The sequence below is a fragment of the Stegostoma tigrinum genome, chromosome 16 (genome assembly GCF_030684315.1).
Source record: "Stegostoma tigrinum isolate sSteTig4 chromosome 16, sSteTig4.hap1, whole genome shotgun sequence".
In the NCBI taxonomy this organism is placed as follows: domain Eukaryota; kingdom Metazoa; phylum Chordata; class Chondrichthyes; order Orectolobiformes; family Stegostomatidae; genus Stegostoma; species Stegostoma tigrinum.
In genome coordinates this window covers 29,624,568-29,647,227 of record NC_081369.1, presented here as the reverse complement: position 1 = coordinate 29,647,227, position 22,660 = coordinate 29,624,568, and the positions used below count along the sequence as shown (strand labels likewise).

The 22,660-nt window shown below is 40.8% G+C and overlaps 1 protein-coding gene across 1 annotated transcript; it reads right to left on the bottom strand.

Annotated features, from left to right (window-relative positions):
- Positions 1-4,382: 4,382 nt before the first annotated feature.
- Positions 4,383-20,949, bottom strand: siah1 (siah E3 ubiquitin protein ligase 1). The gene is made up of 2 exons (XM_048546282.2): positions 20,520-20,949; positions 4,383-8,139 (listed from the first exon to the last, which is right to left on the bottom strand). The coding sequence occupies exon 2, from the start codon at positions 8,135-8,137 to the stop codon at positions 7,289-7,291; it is 849 nt and encodes a 282-aa protein (XP_048402239.1). The 5' UTR covers positions 8,138-8,139; positions 20,520-20,949; the 3' UTR covers positions 4,383-7,288.
- Positions 20,950-22,660: the final 1,711 nt, after the last annotated feature.

Below are 22,660 nucleotides of genomic sequence, written 5' to 3'. Positions count from 1 at the left end.
CAGACCCGGCAATATTCTAGCAAATCTCCTTTGCACCTTTTCCAATGCTTCCACATCCTTCCTGTAATGGGGCGACCAGAACTGCACGCAATATTCCAAATGAGGCTGCACTAGCGTTTTGTAGTTGCAGCATGACATCACGGCTCCGGAACTGTTCTACATTTGTTTCAGAGATAGTAGGAACTGCAGATGCTGGAGAAGGGTCTAGACCCGAAATGTCAGCTTTCCTGCTCCTCTGATGCTGCTTGGCCTGCTGTGTTCATCCAGCTCTACACCTTGTTATCTCTGTTCTACATTTTATGTCTTTTCCCGTACCACAGCAACAGCATAGCCGTTTAATTTGGATCTCAGATGGATTCAAGGCCTTGATGCCCATCATATCATTTTGATAGATTATCTGGTTTCAATCCCGTGCAGGCATTATAAATATAGCCTATTCCTTAATATAAATCTGTCTGTTAAACCTATGCTATTTTCCTCCTTTTTATATTCTTTCGGCCATTTAAATCAGGGTTCTTGTTGGATTAATTTTAGCTAATAGCCCTTTCCTTAGGTTTCCTATGCCTGTGATAACATCACTACTGCTAGTTGTACATCAGTACTTTCCCTCAGGTTCCATCCTTGACCTAACAGCTTCTCCTTTCGGATAGGTTTGCCTTCCCATTCTCCTTTACCCATGCCTCAGGTTTACTGTGGGCCTGAACTTTTGATTAATTCCATTTTGGCTACTGGCTGAGGTGGGAGCCACAAAAAAATTTCTTTAGAATGGGGGCAGATAACAACATCTTTCCATTTGCTGTCACACATCCCCTACCTTCTTGTGGAGGTGAGTGTTCTGTCAAACATATCTACATCGAGTATATACCATCAAAGATAGTGGGAATTTATGTTAGTGCATGACTACATAGGCTACTGCAGCTAACTCAGCTCCTTGGGCTTGACATGTCTGATAGTAGTCTCAGGCTTATCCCATCCACTGTTCTATTGCTTTGTATTACCAACATGCCACATCCTATTTTTCTAACACTTCAACCATAGGTGATCCATCTACAAAGAATTTTAACAGAGCTTTCCTCTCATCTCTCCCCACAGGTTTTGACATGTGGCCTGAGCTATCTCAACTTCACATACGTGACGCAAACAGAGCTGTCCTTCAGGGCTTTTTGGTCCATGTATGTCCTTGCCTTAGAGCATAACGGTGCAAGGCAACTTTGGGAAACATTTCCGTCTTTCAGACATCTCTCTCATAGCAGTTGGACAGGTATATGTTCTGTTAACACTTATGATAAGCTCAGAAGATTGCTCATAAGTGCAAGTGGTCTTCTGCACTGCTGTCAAAACCTTTGAGTTGTATGCCACTTGACAAATTCTACCATATTTATCCTAAAAAGGTACTGCTGACAGGGCTTCCTCTCCTGCAGCTACTTCCAATTCAAAAGAATTCCTCTGGATAAGAAACCTGGGAAATGGTGCCCATAATAATGCTTCTTTAAGATTAGCCATAGCCTGAGCGTGCTCATTATTCCAACCCCAAGGTATGTTTCTCCATAACAAAGCATGCAGGAGGGCAGCATTTTGTTCAAACGTTGACAGCAAGAACCTACAAATCCTTCCAAAAAAAAAAAGGATGGGAAGCATACAAGATGCACAGAATATGATGGTTAGCAAATTTATAAGATGGTCACATCACAGGTTCAGTCAGCTGTCTATCAGAAGTAGGAAGGTGGTGCAGAAGTCTCCTGTGGCTAACCCTCTCTCAAACAGATGTGTGTTTTGGGTACTGTTGGAGGAGGATTGTCTGAGGAAAAACAGAAATGGCAACCATGTCTTGGGCACCAAAAATGAATAGTCTGTTAAGCAGGATCTGTCACACTTAAAAAATAATTGTTATACAAAGTCTCCTGTCAGAGGCACAGACAGGAGATTCTGCAGCCATGAGTGAAAATTCAGGACAGTATGTTGCCTCCCTGGCCTTCGCCTGAAATACCACGTTATGTGCAAAAGCATGCAGTGGAGAACTCCATGATTGCGGTGACAAGTGTCTCCAAATGGAGTCATTTGAGTTAATATTTGGAGTAGACTGTTCACAGGTAAAGGGATGATTGGCAAATTGGAGGCTTTCAATAGTGAGATGAGGAGAGTTCAGAGGCATTATTGTTCCTGCTAAAACGATGGGCAAGAGTAGGGAACAACAGATCAAAAAAAGCTCTTGAGACTCTGGTCAAGGAGGAGGCATATGTTAGGTATAGATAATTGAGACCAGTAAACCTCAAGAGTATAACAGGTGTAGTGGCATTCTTAAGAGGAAACTTGGGAGGGCTAAAGTGTGATATGAGACAGCCCTGGCAGATAAAATTAAGCAATAATCCAAAGAGATTCTACAAATTAACAGCGAAAAAAAAGCAACTAAGGAGACAATAGAGCACCTAAAAATCAACAAGGATGTCTGTGTAAATCACAAGAAACAGGAAAGAAAGTAAACAAATATTTTGCACCAGTTTTTTTTAAAAACAGTGAAAAGGAAAAGGGGGCTAGGGAACCCAGGGATATAAATACTAATGTCTTGAAAACAGTCCGCATTGTGGAAGAGGCGCAGAAGGCCTTTAAAAAAAAGTGAATAAATGTCCAGGACCTGATCAGATATGTTGCAGGACTGTATTATCTATACTTGTAGGGGAGGTGCCAGATGACTGGAGGGTGGCTAATGTTGTGCATTTAGTTAAAAAAGGCTGCTCCTTTACAGCCTAAGAACTATATATCAGTGAACTTGACATCTGTCATGGGTCATCTGATGGAATGGATTAAGAGATAGGGTGTACATGAATTTGGGGAGGCAAGGACTGAATAGTGATAGTCAACATGGCTACATGCATCGGAAATCATGTCTCACACACTTGGGAGTTTGAGGTGGCAACCACAGGGGCATAGTCCTGATTCAAATACATATACGCTAGAGTCTGAGTTAGTGTGACAGACAAGTGTCTTCTGGGAAGTTGTTTAGGTCCAGCCCTTTCACGCCATTACAATTCAGCCACAACTCACCAGCAAAAAAAAACTGATGTTTGTTTGGACCCCACCAACACCTATGTAAACTTGATGCAGAATTCCCTTTGTCTTGCTGCATTGCAAAATTGCACGTTTCTTTGAAGGACATCCCCTAGCTTCTATTTGCTGGGGCCAAAATGTCAAAGAATTCAGAAACAGACATACCCAAAAGCTTTACGTCCACTTAATTATCCAACACACACATCAGGTCTGTTGGCAGCAAACACTTGATACAGATCTACAGTCCCATCCTACTTTGATATTGAGGAAAAAAAAATTCAGTAATTGGGGGTGATCAAATTGAGATCACTATGTTGCGACTGGCCCTGTTTGCTGTCCTCAGAATTGCAAGGGGGGGCACAGATAGCAATAACTGTATAACAATGCTTTGATCGCACTAAAGATAACTTACTAACCTAATAATTACATGAAAACTACTCACATAATATCACTTGTCTACACCCAGTTCAACACATCTCGTGCAGGGCTTTCCCTCTTATCTTTGACAGTTAGTGCCAACCTCTCAGCAGGTTCTTCTGCTCTAATCAGTTTTAAACCTTCTTCCTAAGTCCTCCCGCCTTCCCAGCCATTGGAATTCGTTGACAATTCTGAGGGGCCTCCTCGTTAATGTTTCTCATCTCTTACCCTAGTCCAGTTGTGTAGAGTACTGCCTAGTGGGTACATCCTATATTCAAATGTAATAAATTTCCATTGTGATGTTACACAAGTTTAGTTCATTTCCAATGAGCTCACTTCTTCAGAAATGTGTTTGGCAGTCTTCAATAATGAAACTGAGTCATCACTGGATATCACATATTTCATTTGGAGAATACGAACGTTATTGGGCAGAATGAACAGGAATTTAAGAAAAAGTTTAAAACAACTTTTAAACAAAAACCCCCAAGGGTGAACACACCCAGCAAATGGGGAAGGGGTGGGGGTGGTGAAAAAAACAGAAGCCAAAAGAGACAGGTTTTCAGAACGGTGCACATAAAGAGAGAGCCTATTAATTTTGTTTTAACATACAGCCATGATCCCAAATCTGTAATAATCTGGATGGGGGGGGGGGGGGGGGGGTGTAACATTTCCAATTTTGCTAAAAAGACAAAAGATGATGAATTGGAAAAAAAAAGGATGAAGCAAAATAAAAAAAAGGTCAAGAATTGGAGCAGGTTAGCAGAATTCTAGTGAAATTATTTGTAGTTCTTTGCAAATGTAAAAAAAGGAACCAGCAAGTTTGATCTGAAGCTTTAAAATGTGTCTTGGAAAGTTTAGCCTCAACTGTTTAAAATACAAAAAAGGCCACCAGTGAATGGATAGTGATAAACTTTTATTAGAGTTTAAAATGCAAATGAAGCATAAACACATAAATCAAGTTTCAGGCAGAACAGTATAAGAGATTAACTGTAATGCTTACACAGCATCATTTACTGTACAACAGCATGGTTTTAAGCATCAAGAAAGTGGGTCTACCATAAAGCTACTTTAAGGTCAGGGAGGGTCAGGTAACAGAACAGAGGGAGAGAATGAAACAGGCCTTGGATTTAAAAAAAACACATTACTTCCAAATCAAGTTTAAAGAAAAAGGAGTATCGTGACTGGAAGCTAGAGGTAGTATACTGTACAAGTGGCTAAATTCCACATACTTCACACAATAGAACACCCATAACAGAAAAGGGATTTTTCTTACAGTTACCAGTGCTACTGTTGCAATACTATACCTAGTTATTCAGATTTTATGGTTTGGCTCCTTCCATAAAAGTGAAAGCAGAAATTTAATGTGTATTACACTGTAACTAAGTAAATTGTTCACAAGCTTAGATCATAGTGTACTTTAAAAGGACTGAAATGGTTTGAATACACATTCAATAGTTAAATCAAGTCAGTCATAAGCTTCCATTACTATTACAGAGAAAAAATGCTGTGTATTTAGCCATCTGGCAGCTGCATTTACACTGGCACTGCCTCTTTGGAAAATGCTCCTGAACAAATCTTCACCTTGTCACATGAAGTTATTTAAATAAGTCACCTGGAAGCTCAATAGAACAACTTTTTCCGAAGTATATGCTAGTTAAGATAGCTAAACAGTTTGCTCAGACAACTGTGTGAATGCCTTTCTACAAGCATGAGATTTTGTTGTCAATACATTGTACGAGGTCATCTTATGCACACTGATATGGTTAGGTTGGAAGAGTATTAAAAAGCTACAAAGTTCTGTAATTTCAGAAGTTACTGTGCAGACTATTAAAAGTAATCCAGTTACTGCGAGAACATTAGTCACTATGCAATATGATTTACTCAACTGCAGAGACCTAATAATAGAGTTTAAACTTAAATACTGTTGATGTACATATTGTCAGTGTAACGCTTTAAATGGCAATTGGGGAATTGAAGTTGCTGTCCTCAAACTGAAGTTTGAAAAAAATTAAAATACCTGCCTAATGCAGGAATATCATTGTACAACAACTGGTTTAGTACTCAAACTCAGTTCTTAAAATTGACAAGTAAGTTACAGATGTAGATCATCTTTTATTATGTTAAGTTGTTAAACTGCTAGTTATTGGGAAGACATTGCATTGGTTTTAAACAGTATTGAACTGCCACTAAATAAGTTTTTAAAACACAAAACCAAAAAGGGATGGGACCATATAAATCAGAGAGGAACTTCAATGTTTTAAAGATAAAAACAAAACTAAATACTTGGGTACATTGTGTCAGGATGAAGTCTGGGAAGAAATTCAAAAACTTGTCACTTTAAAAATCAGACTACAAATTAGGTCTCAAATTTACGTATACTTGGGATATATACTGCTAGAGAAAAAGTTGAAAGTTTTTTTTAAAAAACACAGTTAGTTAGCACTTTTAATCTAGTTTGCAGATGGTTGAAAATCTGTGCAACTGTAACCACAGCTGAACCTTCATGCACAGTGAAATGACAAGGTTTCAAAACCACTCAGGCAAGTAGTTAGTTGCAAGTTATTAAAACATGATCACAAAATCAAAAAGGAGGAACAATAAGTGGAAGTTTCAATTTAACCTGTACAAAAGAAAATTAAAAAGCTAGGCATGCAACTCAGTGCATTTAAGCAAAGTACATTTTAAACCGTAGATCGAATAGACTGGCTTAGCAATTCTAAAATCAGCTAGCTAGTCACATCCAAATAAAATATTTTAAAAGTAGGTATCTGTTTTGGAGATTAGAGGTCTTCTTAAAATAACTGGGAAAAGAGCTTCTGAAGTTTACACTGTTTTCATGCAATAGCTCTAGTCTACTTTCTCCACAGCAGTTGGACATCCAAATCTTTTGTTCCTTTTCTTGTATGGTTGAAGTGATTTCCCTAAAAGCCAGTGGCTATGAGACAGCTCCAGTTGAGGCAACTGCAGCCGGCAAAGGGAGATGAGCATGACTTAGGCCAAGTACTTACTATAATGTTTGTTTTAGATTATGATCCAAATAATAAACCTGCAGATGCTTTCAATTTTAAAACAAATTAATCTTGATTCTTACTGAATAACTAGTGAAAGTGCATTAAATGTCGGTTTAGTCATCCAATGTAATTAGTTGCTCTAAGTGAAGCATTTTCAGGATTTAGAAAGCACTCACTTGGAAATTGTTTTATTAACCAGGAACATAGTACCTCAGGCAAACCTGGAAACAACCGAATATACGGTATGAACTTCTAGCCTGTAAACTGAATAGAATTACAAATGAAATAAACAGTTTTTAAAAAAGGTACTGCTTTTACCAAGAAAGGAAATTGAAGAAGTTCATAAAACGCCATACACAAAATTACACAAGACAGCAGCAGTTGTATGTAGTGTAAGTGGAAAAAAGCAGCAACTTAATCTGCCCAAAATGGCTCGTCAGTAAAGAGACATCAGCACATAAATGGTTAACACCTTTCAGCTGACATGACAATCAAAATTAAACTACAAAATGAACAAGATTGTAGTACTTGCAGTTGTTTTTATGCCCTTTTTATAGGCTCTAGTACTATCTTCTACAAAAAGGGTTTCTATTCAGTGGTTTACTGCATTTATAATTAGTGTTAATTTTTTTTTAATAAACTGTGAACCAGTTCTTCACATTACCACCATGACCCAGATGCTGAGCAAATCAAGAAGCCAGTCTGATAAAGACCTGGCAGCAAACATTATACAATACATCCAATATTCAAGTTCATTGTACAACATTTACTGCCCCTATACTGGCCACTGACAAGAGAATGTGGAAATATCAGTTTCAGCACATCGAGATTGTAACATTAATTCCCAAGTTTCCATTTTCTGCAAAAAGCTGTGCAATGCTAGTGTCAAATACCAGACAGTCACTATTCATAATTGCTGTAGCAATTCCCTCATGAATGGAGCGAGGAGTTGCTTCCCAAGTCAGTCGCCGTCTGTGGCCATTGAGTTCAAGTCTATACGCAAAGTTTTCAGCTTGCTTACGTGTTCCAATTAGTTGTACTATGGCAAAAAATTGTTGGTGGCCATCATACTTTTCTTGTTTTTCTAAGACCAACATGAAATGAAAGCCAAAACAAGATTGCATCATAACCCAATCTACTGCACCTGGAAGGTTAATGTCTGTGGCCAGGAAAACTATGTCCTCACCCTGCAAGGTTGTAATGGATTTGTGTTGATGCATCAGATGTGGCATTACAGCATCCAGAGAACCCTGCCATTTACAAGAAGCACCAGGGCAAGGACATGAGTATGGCCTGAACTCACAGAGTTCCTCATGGTCTGCTTTCTCTGTATGTGGCAGTGTTATCTCACAACCTGAAGAGGCATATTTACAAGGAAAGAGTACAGAGTTGGCCACTTTTTCCATTGCCAGATTGCGAATGGAACCCAATGGGCCCCGGCAAGTGGGGCAGCACGTAAGCTTAGGACGGCAGTTACTGCAGACAAGATGGCCACTCTGGCACTGAAGAATTGGTGGCAGTACATAGTCAAAGCAGACTGGACACTCAAAAAGACTTGCTAAATCACTATTGGAGGCTGTAGTTCCTGCCAATGCTGGGACTCTTTGGGCAGGAGTGCATTTTGATGTACCAGTAGGGAGTGTTGTGGCAGTCTGACGACTCATTTCTGAAAACAGAAAAAGGAAAATTTAGAATGGCAATACTTATTTCATCCTCAAGAACACTAGTCAATTCAAGAATCCACTTTTAAAAAAGAAAATCTCCATATCATCTTGCAATAGGTTCCACACCCATTTGAGAATACTGAGCACAGTCCTAGCAGAGATATCTTTTCTTACATTACCTTCCTAAGGATTCACTTATTTTTTCCCGCCACCCCCCCCCACCCAGGGTAGAAGTAGGATTATGCTCAAACAGCTATTAAATCCATTACTATGGCTACTGGTGTTTAAAAAGGTGACTTTTGCCCTCAAATTTAGTTGAGTCTCCACATGCCAGAGAGACTAGGGGCATGAGAAGCAGCAAATGCTAATTACATATTTAGACATCCCTACTGAAAAAGCAAAATAAAATCAAAGACGCTGGAAATGTTCAGACCAGGGAATCAGAGGGAAACTGACAAAACCATTGACCTGAAACATTAATGTCTGTTGTAAGGTTGCTTTTCTAACAGATTCCAGTTGAAAATTAATAATGATGCAGGCAAGAGACAGTGCAATCAATAGCTTTGAAACATTCCTCTCAAAATGCATTTCAAGTTTATCTTTCTAGCTGTTCTCAGTCCGTGCACCATCCCTCAGCAGGAGGCTGATAACAGCAAGCACAAAATTAATTCCCATCCTTTTGCTGCTCAAGGTCACTTGCTTTTTCCTGAAATACCACGTTATGTGCAATGGAGAACTCCATGACTGCAGTGACAAGTGTCTCCAACTATAGTTAATATTTGAAGCAGTGGGAACAGATAACAGATGTTTTTATTGGGAAAGTTAAGTAAGCATGTTGGAGGCAAAAAATATACAGGTAAAGTTCAAAGAAGAAAGTGAACATAATTGATGCACTGAGACATGAATGGTCTTGTTTTAAGTTTAAAAAAGTGCAAACAAATTAGTAGAATTAATACTATTCATTTTTCTGGCTCTTCAATGAAGTGACTGCAAAAATGGACAGGGTCAAAACTCCAGCTATAGTATCTCACTCAGCAATTTTTAAAATTAAATCTAGTGCTTTAATATTATACTTAAGTAGTAAGAGTAATTTAAGAATGCAGTCAGTCAATTAAAAATAGTGACCATTAGGCAAATACTGCCAATTATGTTTGTCAGGAGTGCATACTTTGAGACAAAGATATACAAGATTTTTTTGTGATAAGTCATTCATAGGATGTGGGCACGACAGACCCAATTCAACTGCCTTGTTTCCTGAACTGCAAGTTGCTGTTAGAAAGGAAGTTCCACACAACTTTTTAAATCTAGTAAAGTGATTTACTTCCAAGTCAGGACGGCAAGTGGTCTGAAGCAGAGCTTGAGGTTAGCAGTGTTCCCATGAACCTGCCCTATCCTTCATGGTGGATGCTGTCACAGGGTTAAAAGGCATTGTTGTACAAGTCTGTCTGTTAGTTACTATAGTGCATTTTGTGCAGGAGGCCATATATACAATAGTGTTCACTTTTCAAAAAATATTTCGATAATCTGGCTTCCCACTTTGCTAGTGATTACTGGTTTCCACTCTGCTCCTACCCCACACCCAGCCCCCCGCCCCCAAAAGAAAAAAAAACTTTATTCCCACTGAATAAAGCTATTGGCAAAGCAGAATCAGTCCAAAAAAGGAATTCTACTCCAAATAATTCAGCATCCATTTTTTTCCTGCCCCCCAGTATTGCCTCTGGGTCAAATCCTCAAATCACAGTCCACTGGTTACTGAAGGCACTGGGAAGAGATTTTCCTTATTCCCCCTTTGAGAAGGGCAACACTTACAATCCAGTGACTTCGGCTTGCTGCAGAGGAGTAAAGGATGATTAGGGAGTTAAAAAAAAGCAATTAGAACCACCATAATTTCAATATTTCCATAAAATGAGGTTGCATTCTATTGGACCAGCCAACCTTACTTGCATACAATAACCTTTGGAGTACCTCCCATCTAATTTTTAAATTTTACCCATCCTATGTTTAGTAACCATCACCTCTTACTGACAGTGGCAGCATTCAGGATGCAGGTATTCATTTAATGCTTCAGGTAAAGTGTTCTCTACCGCAAGAACTCTTAGATTCTTACATTAGGAAATATGGAACTTTATCGAAGAGTCCTTCATGATAAAGATGGGATAGTGGAACTTGTTTCCCCTCTAATACTAATTAATCACCATCTACCCACATGACGACTTGGCATCAACATCAAATTTCATTAACTATTTGAAAAAAGGTTAAGGGAAGTTAAGCAGTCTATAATAGTTGTGCTCTAATCCATAGTCCTATTAGGGTCAGTCGTCAAAACAATTTTTATTAATGCTGACTAAGCTCATTTGAAATGACAACTGCAGGAATAATGTGCACGAATAGATCCACAGACAAGGCTTTGCAGTGAAAATGTTGTGGTTGGTTGGCTCGCCAAGCTGGTTCATTGTTGTTCCACAGATGTTTCATTGCCCTGCTGGGTAACATAAATCAGTGCAACCTCCGATGAAGCGCCATTGTGTTTTCCCGCCTGGTTTTTAAACTGGAGTCCATTGATCTGATCACCTCACTTCCAGTTTTCCTTCGTAGTGGAGTGTATATGGGGTCAAGTTCTACGTGTTTGTTGATGGCTTTCTGAGGAAGTGTCAGGCTTCTCGGAATTCCAGTGCTTTGCTTGTCCCAGGATCTTGGAACCACTAATTCGACTGGGACAAGCAAAGCAGATACAGGCAAACTGGAAATGAGGTCATCCAGGTCAATGGACTCAAGTTTAGAACCAGGCAGGAAAACACACGTCATTGGAGGCTGCACTGATGTTACCCAGCAGGGTAATGAAATGTCTGCAGAACAACAAACCAGCTCGGTGAGCCAACCAACCACAACCCAAGCTACAAATCTACTCCAAAACATTAGCAGCGAAATTCTTAAATAAAATGTGCACAATTCACAAGCTCCTTATAAAAAGGAGATACTTGGCAACATTCTCCTGTCAACGTGCAATACAGAATAAAGAGGAATACGTGGACAGACAGCAGGTTTGGCAACATCTGTTGAGAGAAAGCAGTGTCAACATTTCAGGTCTAGTGACACTTCAGCAGAACTACTGCATTAAAGCTTGGATTTACTAGTATTAATAAATAGCATCAGAAAGTCTAGACTATTTAGGGGGCAGCACAGTGGCTCAGTGGTTAGCACTGCTGCCTCAGAGCACCAGGAACCCGGTTCGATTCCAGCCTCAGTTGACTGTGTGAAGTTAACACATTCTCCCCATGTCTGCATGGGTTTCCTCCCACAGTTCAAAGATGTGCAGATTAGGTGGATTGGCCATACTAAATTGCCCATTGTGTTCAGGGATATGAAAGTTAGGTGGGTTGTAGGGGGCATGGGTCTAGGTGGGATGATCTCAGGGGTCGGTGTGGACCCATTGGGCAGAATAGCCTGTTACCACACAGTAGGGATTCTATGATCTTCTATGACCTAGTCCATCAAACCAAACCTGCCATTTAGTAACATTCTTCTCACTTTCCCCAACCCCCTCAAAACATCTGTGTCAATCAAGACTAATTTTTGATGATGACCCAGCTTTCACTACTTGCAGAATAACAGGAGTCCAACACCACCTTCAGAAAATATCTTCAAAATTGATCCCATGATTCTAGATAACCACTGCTGACATGAAAAAATCTCCCAGCATTAACCCCAAACTCAGTCTTACATTTACAGCTTAGAATGAGAGGTTGTCTCTCATGTCCAGCCTATTCAGTCATAAGACAATTCCTTCACTCTACTGCTTCCAATAGAAGCCTGTCCCTCCTTAATTAAGAGCCAAAACTATACACAACACCTAGGTGTTACAACAATACATTTACACATCTCCTTGGCAAGCAAGGTTGCTATTCCAAGTGCTTTAATAACTTGGTGCAGCTGCATTTACAGTAATACCCAGATCTATCTGCAGCAAATCCCACCCAATTTGGTTTTGCTCTCATGGTGGCAAGCTTATGGAGCCTGTAATTCAGTTCAGGCATATAAAGAGACTCATTCTAAACAGATTCTTGCACGACTAAATTGACATCATTGATATGCCTCCTTTCCTAGCACTTAACTTCAGCCTCAATCGATATCCAAAACATCATCCTCAAAAGGCAATGGCCTACTGTTATTATTGCTACCCACTATTAATCCAGAGACCTATGGAATGTTCTAGGGACCTTTGGAAATTTGACTGTGGCAGATGGTGGAGTCTAACTTCAATAAACAAAGTCTAATGATGGCCACAAAAATCACTGTAGACTTATGGGGAAAACCCATCTGGTTCACTCATGGAGTGTAGGGAAGGAAATTCTATTCTTAACCTGGTTTGGCCTACATCCACAGCAACAAGGCTGATGAAACCACCCTTTGGGCAATTGAATCAGTGATGCCTACACCTTCTCAACAAATAAAAAAGGAGAAGTTCCCAAATCACCTCTCCACTGCTTTCTCAAAGCCTACAAAGATTCAGACCTGATTATAAAAAAAGGTCCTGAAAGTGCAGAAGCACCTAGCTGAATCTTTTTAAAAGCTGCTATCTAAACTGTTCATAAGAAGGGTATAATAGCCCCAGCCTAACAGTTCTGCATGAATGGGCTGATGCTTTCACAACTTAGCATCTGAATTTGGATCACCAACAGAAAGTGTGTGTACATAAAGAAAGTTGCAAGACTAAGGGAGGTTCAGCAAAAATCATGCATTTGGCATAGAAGAGGCTACAAGTCAGAGGACATGCACATCTATGGTGATCACATGACTTTGGAAGCATGACTGATGACGAACAGGGAAGCAAAGTATTTTTACAGTTAAATTTATTAACATAGGAATTGTGAAATGCAAAATACTTCAAACTTGCTAGGTATAATGTCTTTAGTTTTTTTAAGAAATCACAAAATTAAAATTCAGTTAGGATTGATCCCCAAAGAAATCAATGCTCTTCAAAGCCAATTTTTCAGGAAAGTAACTGCAAGCGAGAACTTAATAGTATTACAAATCTAAAATCGTACTGTGCTCATTATTTGACCAAGTAGTATTTTAAGATATGTGCTATCGTCAAAGCTAGACCCAGAACACCTTCATCGGGCAGAAACATATACAAGGAGAAAAAAATGGTTTTGAATAAGTCTCCTTCAAATATCTTATTAGAAAAGGGGGAAAATAAATAAACAGACCATAATTATCACCAGTTTCACATATACAATTACCTCAATTTGTTCTTTAACCTCCTGCCACTAATGACAGCATGATTTAAAAATTTGAGATTCAATTCTAGCCAAAGTTAGTCTTTGAACCCTACCCTACATTACCTCAATAACTGATTAAGAGTGCCTCCCCTCTACTATCTGAGTATTCCTGGTCATAGCCCTGCTCTAACCTTGCTCAAGTTGACTCTTTGTTGCGACCATGCAAACTCCACAAAGTTATCTTTACGATGAAGACCAGCAATCCACCAACATTTACCTCACTCTCTTGCAATGTTAGTTAACCTTGTGAAGGCATCGGTCCACATCGGTTTCAAGTCTGGGGAAAGTGGGGGGCTTGTGAAAGATGAAAGTGCGACTTGAGAATTGGCAAAAGAACAAAACATGTCAGTCCATCTAATTTCAAGAGGGCCTACAGTAGCATCCTCATTCAAGTCAACATGTTCTAGATCAAGGCACTAAAGTCACAAATACCTCTGAATAGAATGTCATTTGTGTGCCTGACACCAAGTTTGAGGCAATTGCTGTATTGAAAGCAAGAAGGTTCTCACTGCTGTGAGCCCAATTCAAAATGGCCTGAAAATATTAACTTCAAAACACTGGGCAGAATTTCCCTCCCTTCTTAAGTGTACCATTATAGCACTTCACATTTTCCAAAGTACTTTAGTCAGTTAAAAGGTAAGAGCCATGGTAACTTGAATGATAGTTATTCAGCTTTGACAGTGTTAAAAGCCTGAACATTAAGGAAGAACATGAAATTGTCATGTTCTGACCAAAAAGTGCATTGGGATTTTCATCTCCATAAAAATGGAGAACAGCATTCAATTTAAATAATACATTTTGCACTTTCAATTGTCAACTTAGAACTTGTCCAGTCCTCAGCAAACAAGTGGCAGAGATTTTAAAAAAAAGAAGCTACTTTTAGTTGCATTCTCAAGTTAGATTTTAGGTTGCAAGTAGTTGTTCAAAATAAGAGACTCTTCCAAAGAGACTAGGATAGTACTTTTGTACGAGGAGTTAACAAGTGAAATTTATAACCTCAAGTAACATGGTCATATTTCTAATTTCACAGCAGTATGGAATGCAAGCATATCAGATCCTTTTCTTGATGGGTCATTCTAATTACTTTTTATTCAGAGATATGGAAGCAGAGCTAATACACATTTAATATTACACCAATTTTCAATTTCAGTTTCATTCAACATGAAGATGAAGCCACTAAAACAAGCATCAGGCAACAACAATCTCCAAAAGGAGGGAGACCAGATGCAATCAATGCATCCAAAGAAGAGGAGGAAGCAGCTTATGACGACAAGGGGCTATATGTTTTTAAAAAAAAAGGGTGGTTTGCATGTGAAATTAACTTCCTGGAATGTGAAAACAGGCATAGTTAAAACATGTTAATTACACGAATAGGAAAGGTTTGGAGGAATGTGGGCCAGCAGCAGGCAAGCTGGACTAGTTTAGTTTGGGGTTATGTTCAGCATACAACTGGCTGGATTGAAGGATCTACTTCCATGCTGTATGATTCTACAAATCAGTTACAGAAGTTGGTGTCAGGAGTTAAATGGCTCAATGCCTGATCCCTAATGCCCAAAGACTGGAATTTTGGGGTTCTTGTACATCCCTAATACACCCCTATACCCATAGTGAGATAGGAGAGCAAAGAATTTTGGCAGCATTTTTCTCCATTTTCACTTGAGATAAATGATACTATTCTTAGTATTATTTCTAAACTACGATTAATCACATATCAAAATTTTAAGGTAAGTGAAAATGAAATCACTGTAAGAGGTCACAGGGAACAGACACCACAGTTTGGGCTGTTATCTACCAGTACTAGTCAACCCCCATAGTCTAAAGCAACTACAGTTGAAGCCAGCCAAAATAGTTACAGATATTCATAAAGCCTGTTGTTCAAATGTGTTTATAACTTCTGGAGCAGGTGGGTCTTGAATCCAGGCCTCAGGCCCAGAGACGGGATCAACACTACCACTGCACAACAGCCCTCAAGGACACAGTTATATGTCATCCTTTCAGGGCCCAGGATCAGGACTTGATGGATAAAGTAATGATAGGGTGAATGTTGGTGCCTGGACTGAAATCCATACAATCCTTTGGAATAAATGTCATGTACAGAATTAAGAATCTAGCTGGAGATCCTGATAGGGGAGTCATATCTGACATGCACCTATTGTTAGTGTTCAATAAAGGTACATCTATTAAGACAAGTGCTTGTTAACACTATAGTTGTTTACCATCATCTATCACTTGTCAAATCAAGTAAGCCCTTAAACCCACCTTAGACTGCAACCAAAGCCCCAAAATTCCATAGCAGTAGTGTCCAAATTAAGAGGTCCAGATTCCAGTCTCATCTGCTCTAGACAGGTTATGACATGTAGGTGTTACATTTTTTCTTTGCCAAGTGGGTTATGTTTACTACCCGCAACTACCAGGACTGTTCCAGAGTCTAAAGAATTTGCAAAAGTGGCATCCAACACATTCACTATTTCCATAATCTCATTTGAAAACATGGATGTAGATCAGGACCTTAGGATTAACCAGCTTTCAGACCCAGAAGTTTCTCTGGTTTGTTCTCAAAACAAGTCTCCTTCAATTCTGTTTTCTCAATAGACACTTGCTTCCTCAGTTTTAGGATGTTACTCAAATTCTTCTTCTCAGTAGTTATTTACTTTTCTGTTATTTCCTTGTTCTCTGTATCAATTCTCCAATTCCAGATGCAAGTAAAAGTTTGTAAAAAGAAAACGGTTACTCAAGATTTTCCTTTTTAAAATCTACATTCCCTCAAATTTTCCCTGCTGTTGTACAGGCCTCCAAAGATTCATACATGGCAGCAACTTCTGGAATCAGAAGTCAAAGCATCCATACAATGAGGATATGGAAACCCTTCAAGCGGCTGAACAGATTTAGGAAATATTGCCCAACTCTTGGCCCTCTTTTTGTTGTCGAATTCTCAACTGCTGTCAATCCTCAGTACTGTTAATCTTTAGTAACTTTAGAGTTATTACTCCATTTGGACTAAATACCATTCTTAATTTTTTGTTTGCAATGGCTGGGTACTTGTGTTGTATTCCCCCACCCCACCCAAAAGTATTGTAAGAACTGCTGCAATGCATACATAATTACTTTAAATTAGGCATGACAAGTAGGCAATGCCTTTCAAATAAGTTACCCAATCTCTCATGTCATCCCACATATCTTCATAGCTTCCTTACACATTTAAGACTCCAGTTAGGCTTGACTACATCATATCCAGAATTTCAGTGAAAATAATTATGATCTTTTTCTCCAGACTTGATCAATAATGCACCTCTGGTTGACATTGATCAATCCAAGATCACTCAAAAATACGATCCTCAGCCTGAACCCAACTACTCATTTAACCCAAGGTAAGACTCACATAGGCTCCAGATGTATCAATATACTTTGGTTTTAAAATTCAACTTTATTTCAACAGAATCACCTTTATTCCCCCCAGAGACCTTCATACTTTTAAAAAAGAAAAATCACAGAAGACTTGGCTTTGGTTAAAGTACTGAAGCAGGTTGCTATGCTACAACTGTCGACAACCTTGGCATGACTGGTGCAGTTTTGATCTCATAAGGATGGTATGTCCCTACCTTTGAGCCAGGAGGCCTGGGTTCAAGCACCACATGCACTACGGTGTAACAACACAGTAAACAAAAAAATCCAAAGGAACGCTCTGGCTATGGGAATGCAGAGGTTTACTCGGCTGATTCACAGGATGGCAATAATGATGCATGCAGAGGAACAGGATCATTCAGCATGACAAAACAAGAGCAGCAGGTATGGCAACACCTGTACAGAAAAGCAGAACTAAATGAGTTTTGTCCAGTGACCCCTCGTCAGAACTGAAAATACACTGGGGTGAGGTGGGGTGGGATGAAATCTATGATAGGGTTTGGGGTGGGAGAAAGAATACAGGATACAGTCACTATGCTGGATTGCTAACAAGGCTTTTTGATAGTTGGTTGTTGGTTGGCAGTGTTGAGGGCAGCCCACACAGGACAGGACCTAGGGGAGTGGGGTAATTAAGCAAGCAGAGAAGGTACATTAAACTCAGTACTGAATCCCAAAGGCTGTAAGATGCAATGACAGAAGATGAGGCCTTATTCCTTGAGCTTGTGTTGAGCCTCAAGAACAGTGGTAGGCCTAAGAGAAAGCATTGGCATAGGAACAGTGGCGTCAGAGTGGCAGGTAACTTAACTTTTGCATCAGTCTGTCCACCATACTCCTCAATCCCTATGCAAATTACAAGTCTGTTTATTTCAGGTTCAAATATACCTAACCAACTGCCACTGCTATTTGGAGTAAAGAATTCCAAATACAAACAAGCCTCAAATTCCTCATTTGCATTAAGTTAAAGACCCACTTTGAATCTGTGGCCAGTTCTACATTCCACACCCACGAGGGGAACAATCCTTTGCATCTAACTTGTTGCTCTTCAAACATTTTTGCAAGATCACCTCATTCTTCTCAACCCCAATGAAGACAGGCTCAGCTTTCCCTTCATCCCTAGAGAACCAGCCAAGTAAGTATATCCCTCCTTAAATAAAAGCCACCAAAACTATTCAGAGCAGTCAGGAGGTCTTACCAATGTTACGTGGTTATATAAAAGAGGTTGATAAGTCTAATCCCAGGTCAAAGTGGGATACAGAATTAAAGTGGTAGCACTTGGCACCTGAAACATGATCAGGTAGTGATCAGCAAAGCTGCTATTCAACTTGCTTTTGGTCTCTTTACAGTGGAGGAAACCATACTGAGCAGTGAACAGAGTTTACAAGGTTGCAAGATGCCCAAGTAAATTACTGTCTATACCATGAGTATTTTGAACATTGGGGAGTGGTGAGAAAAGAAAGAGACAGGTATTACACTTGCGTAGAAAGGACAAGTACCTTCCAGAGAACCCGAGTTGCCCAAGGGCAAATTGGGACAGGCAATAAATGCTGGCCAGCCAGCAATGCCCAAATCCCACAAGGAAATAAATTTAAGTATAAAAATGGCCCAGAGACTGCAGACCTGATCTTTCAGCCTGTTGAAACAATAGAAGGTGCTTCTTTGCAACACTAAAAAAGATAAAGTTGCCATAGTTTTTGTTTTTAAAAGAAAATTCACATGACAGTCATCATGGATCGACCACCATTTATTGCCCATCCCTAGAAACCCATGAGAAGATGATGGCGAGGTGCTTTAAGTAGGTCCACAATGTCAATGAGGGAAGTAATTCTAAGGATTTGACTGAGCGACATGTTTCCAAATCAGAATGGGGAACTTGCAGGTGGTACGCTCACATATCTACTGCCCCCGTCTATCTAGATGGAAGTGGTCTAAGGTTCTCTGGCAAGTCAAGTGAGCTGATTTGTACTGGATGGCTTTAAGTTTCTTGAACTTTGTTGGAGTCATACTCCCACGAGCAAGTGGGGAGTATTCCAATATGCTACTGAATTGTGCTTTGTAGATGATGGGCAGGCTTTGGAGTCAGGGAATGAGTTCCTCATTGCCAAATTCCTAGCTTGGGCTGCTTTTGTAGTCAGTCTTTTTTATTTTAAAAAAGACAAAGACAGTCTAGTTGAGGTTCTGATCAACAGTAACACCAACTCCGTACCCCACACTATTGTGCATGTCTTATTGCATTTGAACATGGACTGCCTCAGTATCATGAGATGACAAGACCACAGACTACTGAGATGACTCAGTGGTTTAACTCAAGGATCACCACACATCAGGAAAGGGGAAAGAGGTTGAAAAGTAGCATCCTTCATGGCAATTCCAGCCAGTGGAAGAACTGAGCTTATGTTGGTGTCACTCTACATTGCAAACCAGCCATTCAACCAACTGAACTGACCAATTCCTCCATATTAATTTGACAGAAATAAGCATTAAGTTGTCAAGTGCAGAAACCGTGAAAGGAAGTGGTGGACAAGAAAGTATGGTTTATTTAGGCCAAAAAGGTAATCCTCTGCTAGAAGGATGAGGGGAAAAACCTATTCAGTAAACTAGTGACAGGGCATTCCTACCAAAAAGGCCAATTTTTCACTTTTCCAAATACTAAGCCAGCCTTATCGTCTCCTTCCTTATCACCACTGCCCCACCATTTACATTACAACACAATTTTTCAATGTTTAAGTGCTTTACCTGGTTACTCCAGATACTTCAATCCCAGCAGTGACTAAGCAACCAAATAACACTCCGACACAGACGTTGCGTTTAAAAGTTACAATTGGGGCAAGGTGAAAAGAAAAATATATTGTTGGAAAATCCTTTTATAGCAGGCCTAGTTTGCACCTGCTACATCTAAAAGACGTCAACGTATACGTAGTGTTGGGGCTGCCTGTATTATTACAGACTACGAAAAGATTCACACGAATTAACTGGAGAATAGCTTCAGAAGCTACTGTACCAGATTGAGACCTCGTGATCGGTGGCAAATTATATTATCAGCAAAGCGATTGTCAACATGGAACAAAGACGCAGTGGTTGGAGTTTCCCCCTCCTGCACACATTTCCATTGCATCAAACATAACAGAAGACTAAACGTACTGGATCACAATCCAGAACCAACATTTTTGTTTACCTTCCCGCTGTGTTACTACAAACAATAACTAAAAATAAAAGCTGCTGAGAGAATACGGTGGAAGTAACCAGATCGGAAACGCAAAGACTTGGCGATCGTTCAGAAAACTGCGTTAGGAGACACATTCGCAGGGGTAGCTCTAAACAATGCGAGGTCGGAATGAGTAAATAATAAATTAAAACGCCAGCGAACTGGACAGCCCAGCCATTTCTAACAATAGCGAGTAGGAGAGCGAGCAGAGGGCCGCGGCCTACTAAAATCTCGCCATGCCGGCGGCCTCTCCCGCACAAACAATCAACACAATCCGCTCCCACTGCAGCCTCCGCCAAAGGCCAGGAGCCCTAAGCCTTCCGAATAAAACACGACAAAGCAGCAGGAGGGCGGACTGGCTTGCCCTAGTCATGCAACATCGGCACTAACTCTGGCCGCAATGGCCCTCCCCAGCGAACAGAGAGCTTCCCCTTCTCGATTCCCACCTCACTGCCTTATGGCGACTTTAAAAGGTCCGATTTCTGACTGTACTCACCGGCGTTAAAATGCAAACTCGAGTCGCACCCAGATACGTCGCTGCTTATTGTGTGCGTCGCACTCCTTGCCCACTCTCCTGCTCTCTCTGGACAGATGGATCAAAGGCTGACCCGCTGCCGACTCCAGACGCGAGGTGGGCCAGCGGCTCCTTTCTCTTTTCTTTCCCCCCCCCCCCCCGCCACTGTCAGCCTCCACCACCCGCCTCCTGCTCCCGCGCGGCGGCACCAAACGGCCGCGCTCGAGCTCCCCACAACGCGCTCACCTGCCCTTGCGCAGCGCGCCTAATTATTCCAGTGGGTGGGCCAATCAGCGGCAATAGCCAGAGCCCGCGCGAGCCTGGTCCACAGACGGTGACGACAACGACCAAGACTGTGAACTGGCGTGTCAGTGATGGAAGTGCTGAAGGAGCTGAGACCAACCTTGTTGTCACCGAGGTACACATCACTGAGTAAAACACCACATTATGGGAGGGACCAGAACATACATGGACGATAAGATTGGTCAAAGCTAGGATTACCATGTCGGGCAAAATTTAATAGTAACATATAATAAATAGTTTTTATGGCACGCTAATGCAGTGCATTGGAAATCAAACCTCACTTCTGCCGGAGTCTTCACAGAAAGATTAATTAAACTCTCCAGGGTCCCCATTTAATTTGATTGCAAACCCAAGTAAAATGAAAATACTCATAAGGTATTGTACCACAGAATCCCGACAGTGTGGAGTAGGCCATTTGGTCCATCAAGTCCATACCTACCATTCGAAGAGCATGTCATCCAGACGTACCCATATTATCCCTGTAACCCCATATTTCCCACGGCTAATCACCTAACCTGCACATCTTTGGACCTTTGGGGGGCGGGAGGGTGAACTGGAGCACCCGGAGGAAACCTACGCAAAGACGGAGAATGTGCAAACTCCACAATGTCACTTGTGGGTGGAATCAAACCTGGGTCTCTGCCACTATGAAGCAGCACTGCTAACCACTAAACCAGCCATGTCACCCATTTTCAGGGAAAGTTGGGATGAGGGAAATACAAAGGATTAAAACTGGTATTTAACCATAACTTTACATTTAACTAACTACTTAACAAGAAAACGTTTAGATTTTGCAAACAAATTGTCTTTAACTGATGGCAAAAAAATTACCAACTTGTAACTCTTTATATTTTAATTTCTACCCCTTTTAAGAAGCTTTTCTGGGCTTAATCAAAAGGGTGTTAGGCCAGCTTTTCTGATGGCCAAAGAATTGTATTTTCATCGTAGACGGGAGTTACGCAGGGAGATTCTGCCATTGGACCTGAACCCACCAGAACTGACATCCACCCTCCTCACCGTACCCTCGAGACTGTAGCACTGACCTGGCCCCCTGGCCAAATTCCAGACATGTTCCCACTTGGCACCCTACTTACCTTGCAGCTTACCCCTCCTCATCCACAGTCCATCCCGCTCAGGCATTTTATGTGTGTCACTGTACCATTTCCCCAGCTAGCACCCTATGCACCTTGCACTCCATCCGTATGCATCTGACATCTTACTGCTAGGCATCTTCCCTACCCAGCAGGCGCTTCATATACCCAACAATCTACCTGCCTGCCAACCTAACACCTACTCATCTGGCAACCGAACTCAAGCATCCAACCCCTTCCCATCTAATATCCCACCTCTTCCTAGCAGGCATCTGATCCATCCTATTTACCTGAAGCATTGGAACCCACCACTAACTATCTGGCACCCTAATCGCTGGCATTCCACCATTCCACAACTGGCATTCTACCATTCTACTTTTGTGGCACCATTCCTGTCTGGCATACTAGCATTCTAAACCCCTACCTATCTGTCACCATTGACTCCCAGCACCATAACCCTATTCTAATCTGATGTATTCACTATTTAACAGCAGCTTCCAAAGTCACTGTCTGGACCTTTAAATCTCAGAATGCAGCAGCTGGCTGGTAGGAAAAGGGAGCATGGATTTCCTTCCTGTGACAGTTTTGCAGCACAGAAGAACTGACAGAATAAAAGTACAGTGATAATGGGAACTGCAGATGCTGGAGAATCCAAGATAACAAAGTGTGGAGCTGGATGAACACAGCAGGCCAAACAGCGTCTCAGGAGCACACTAGCTGACGTTTCGG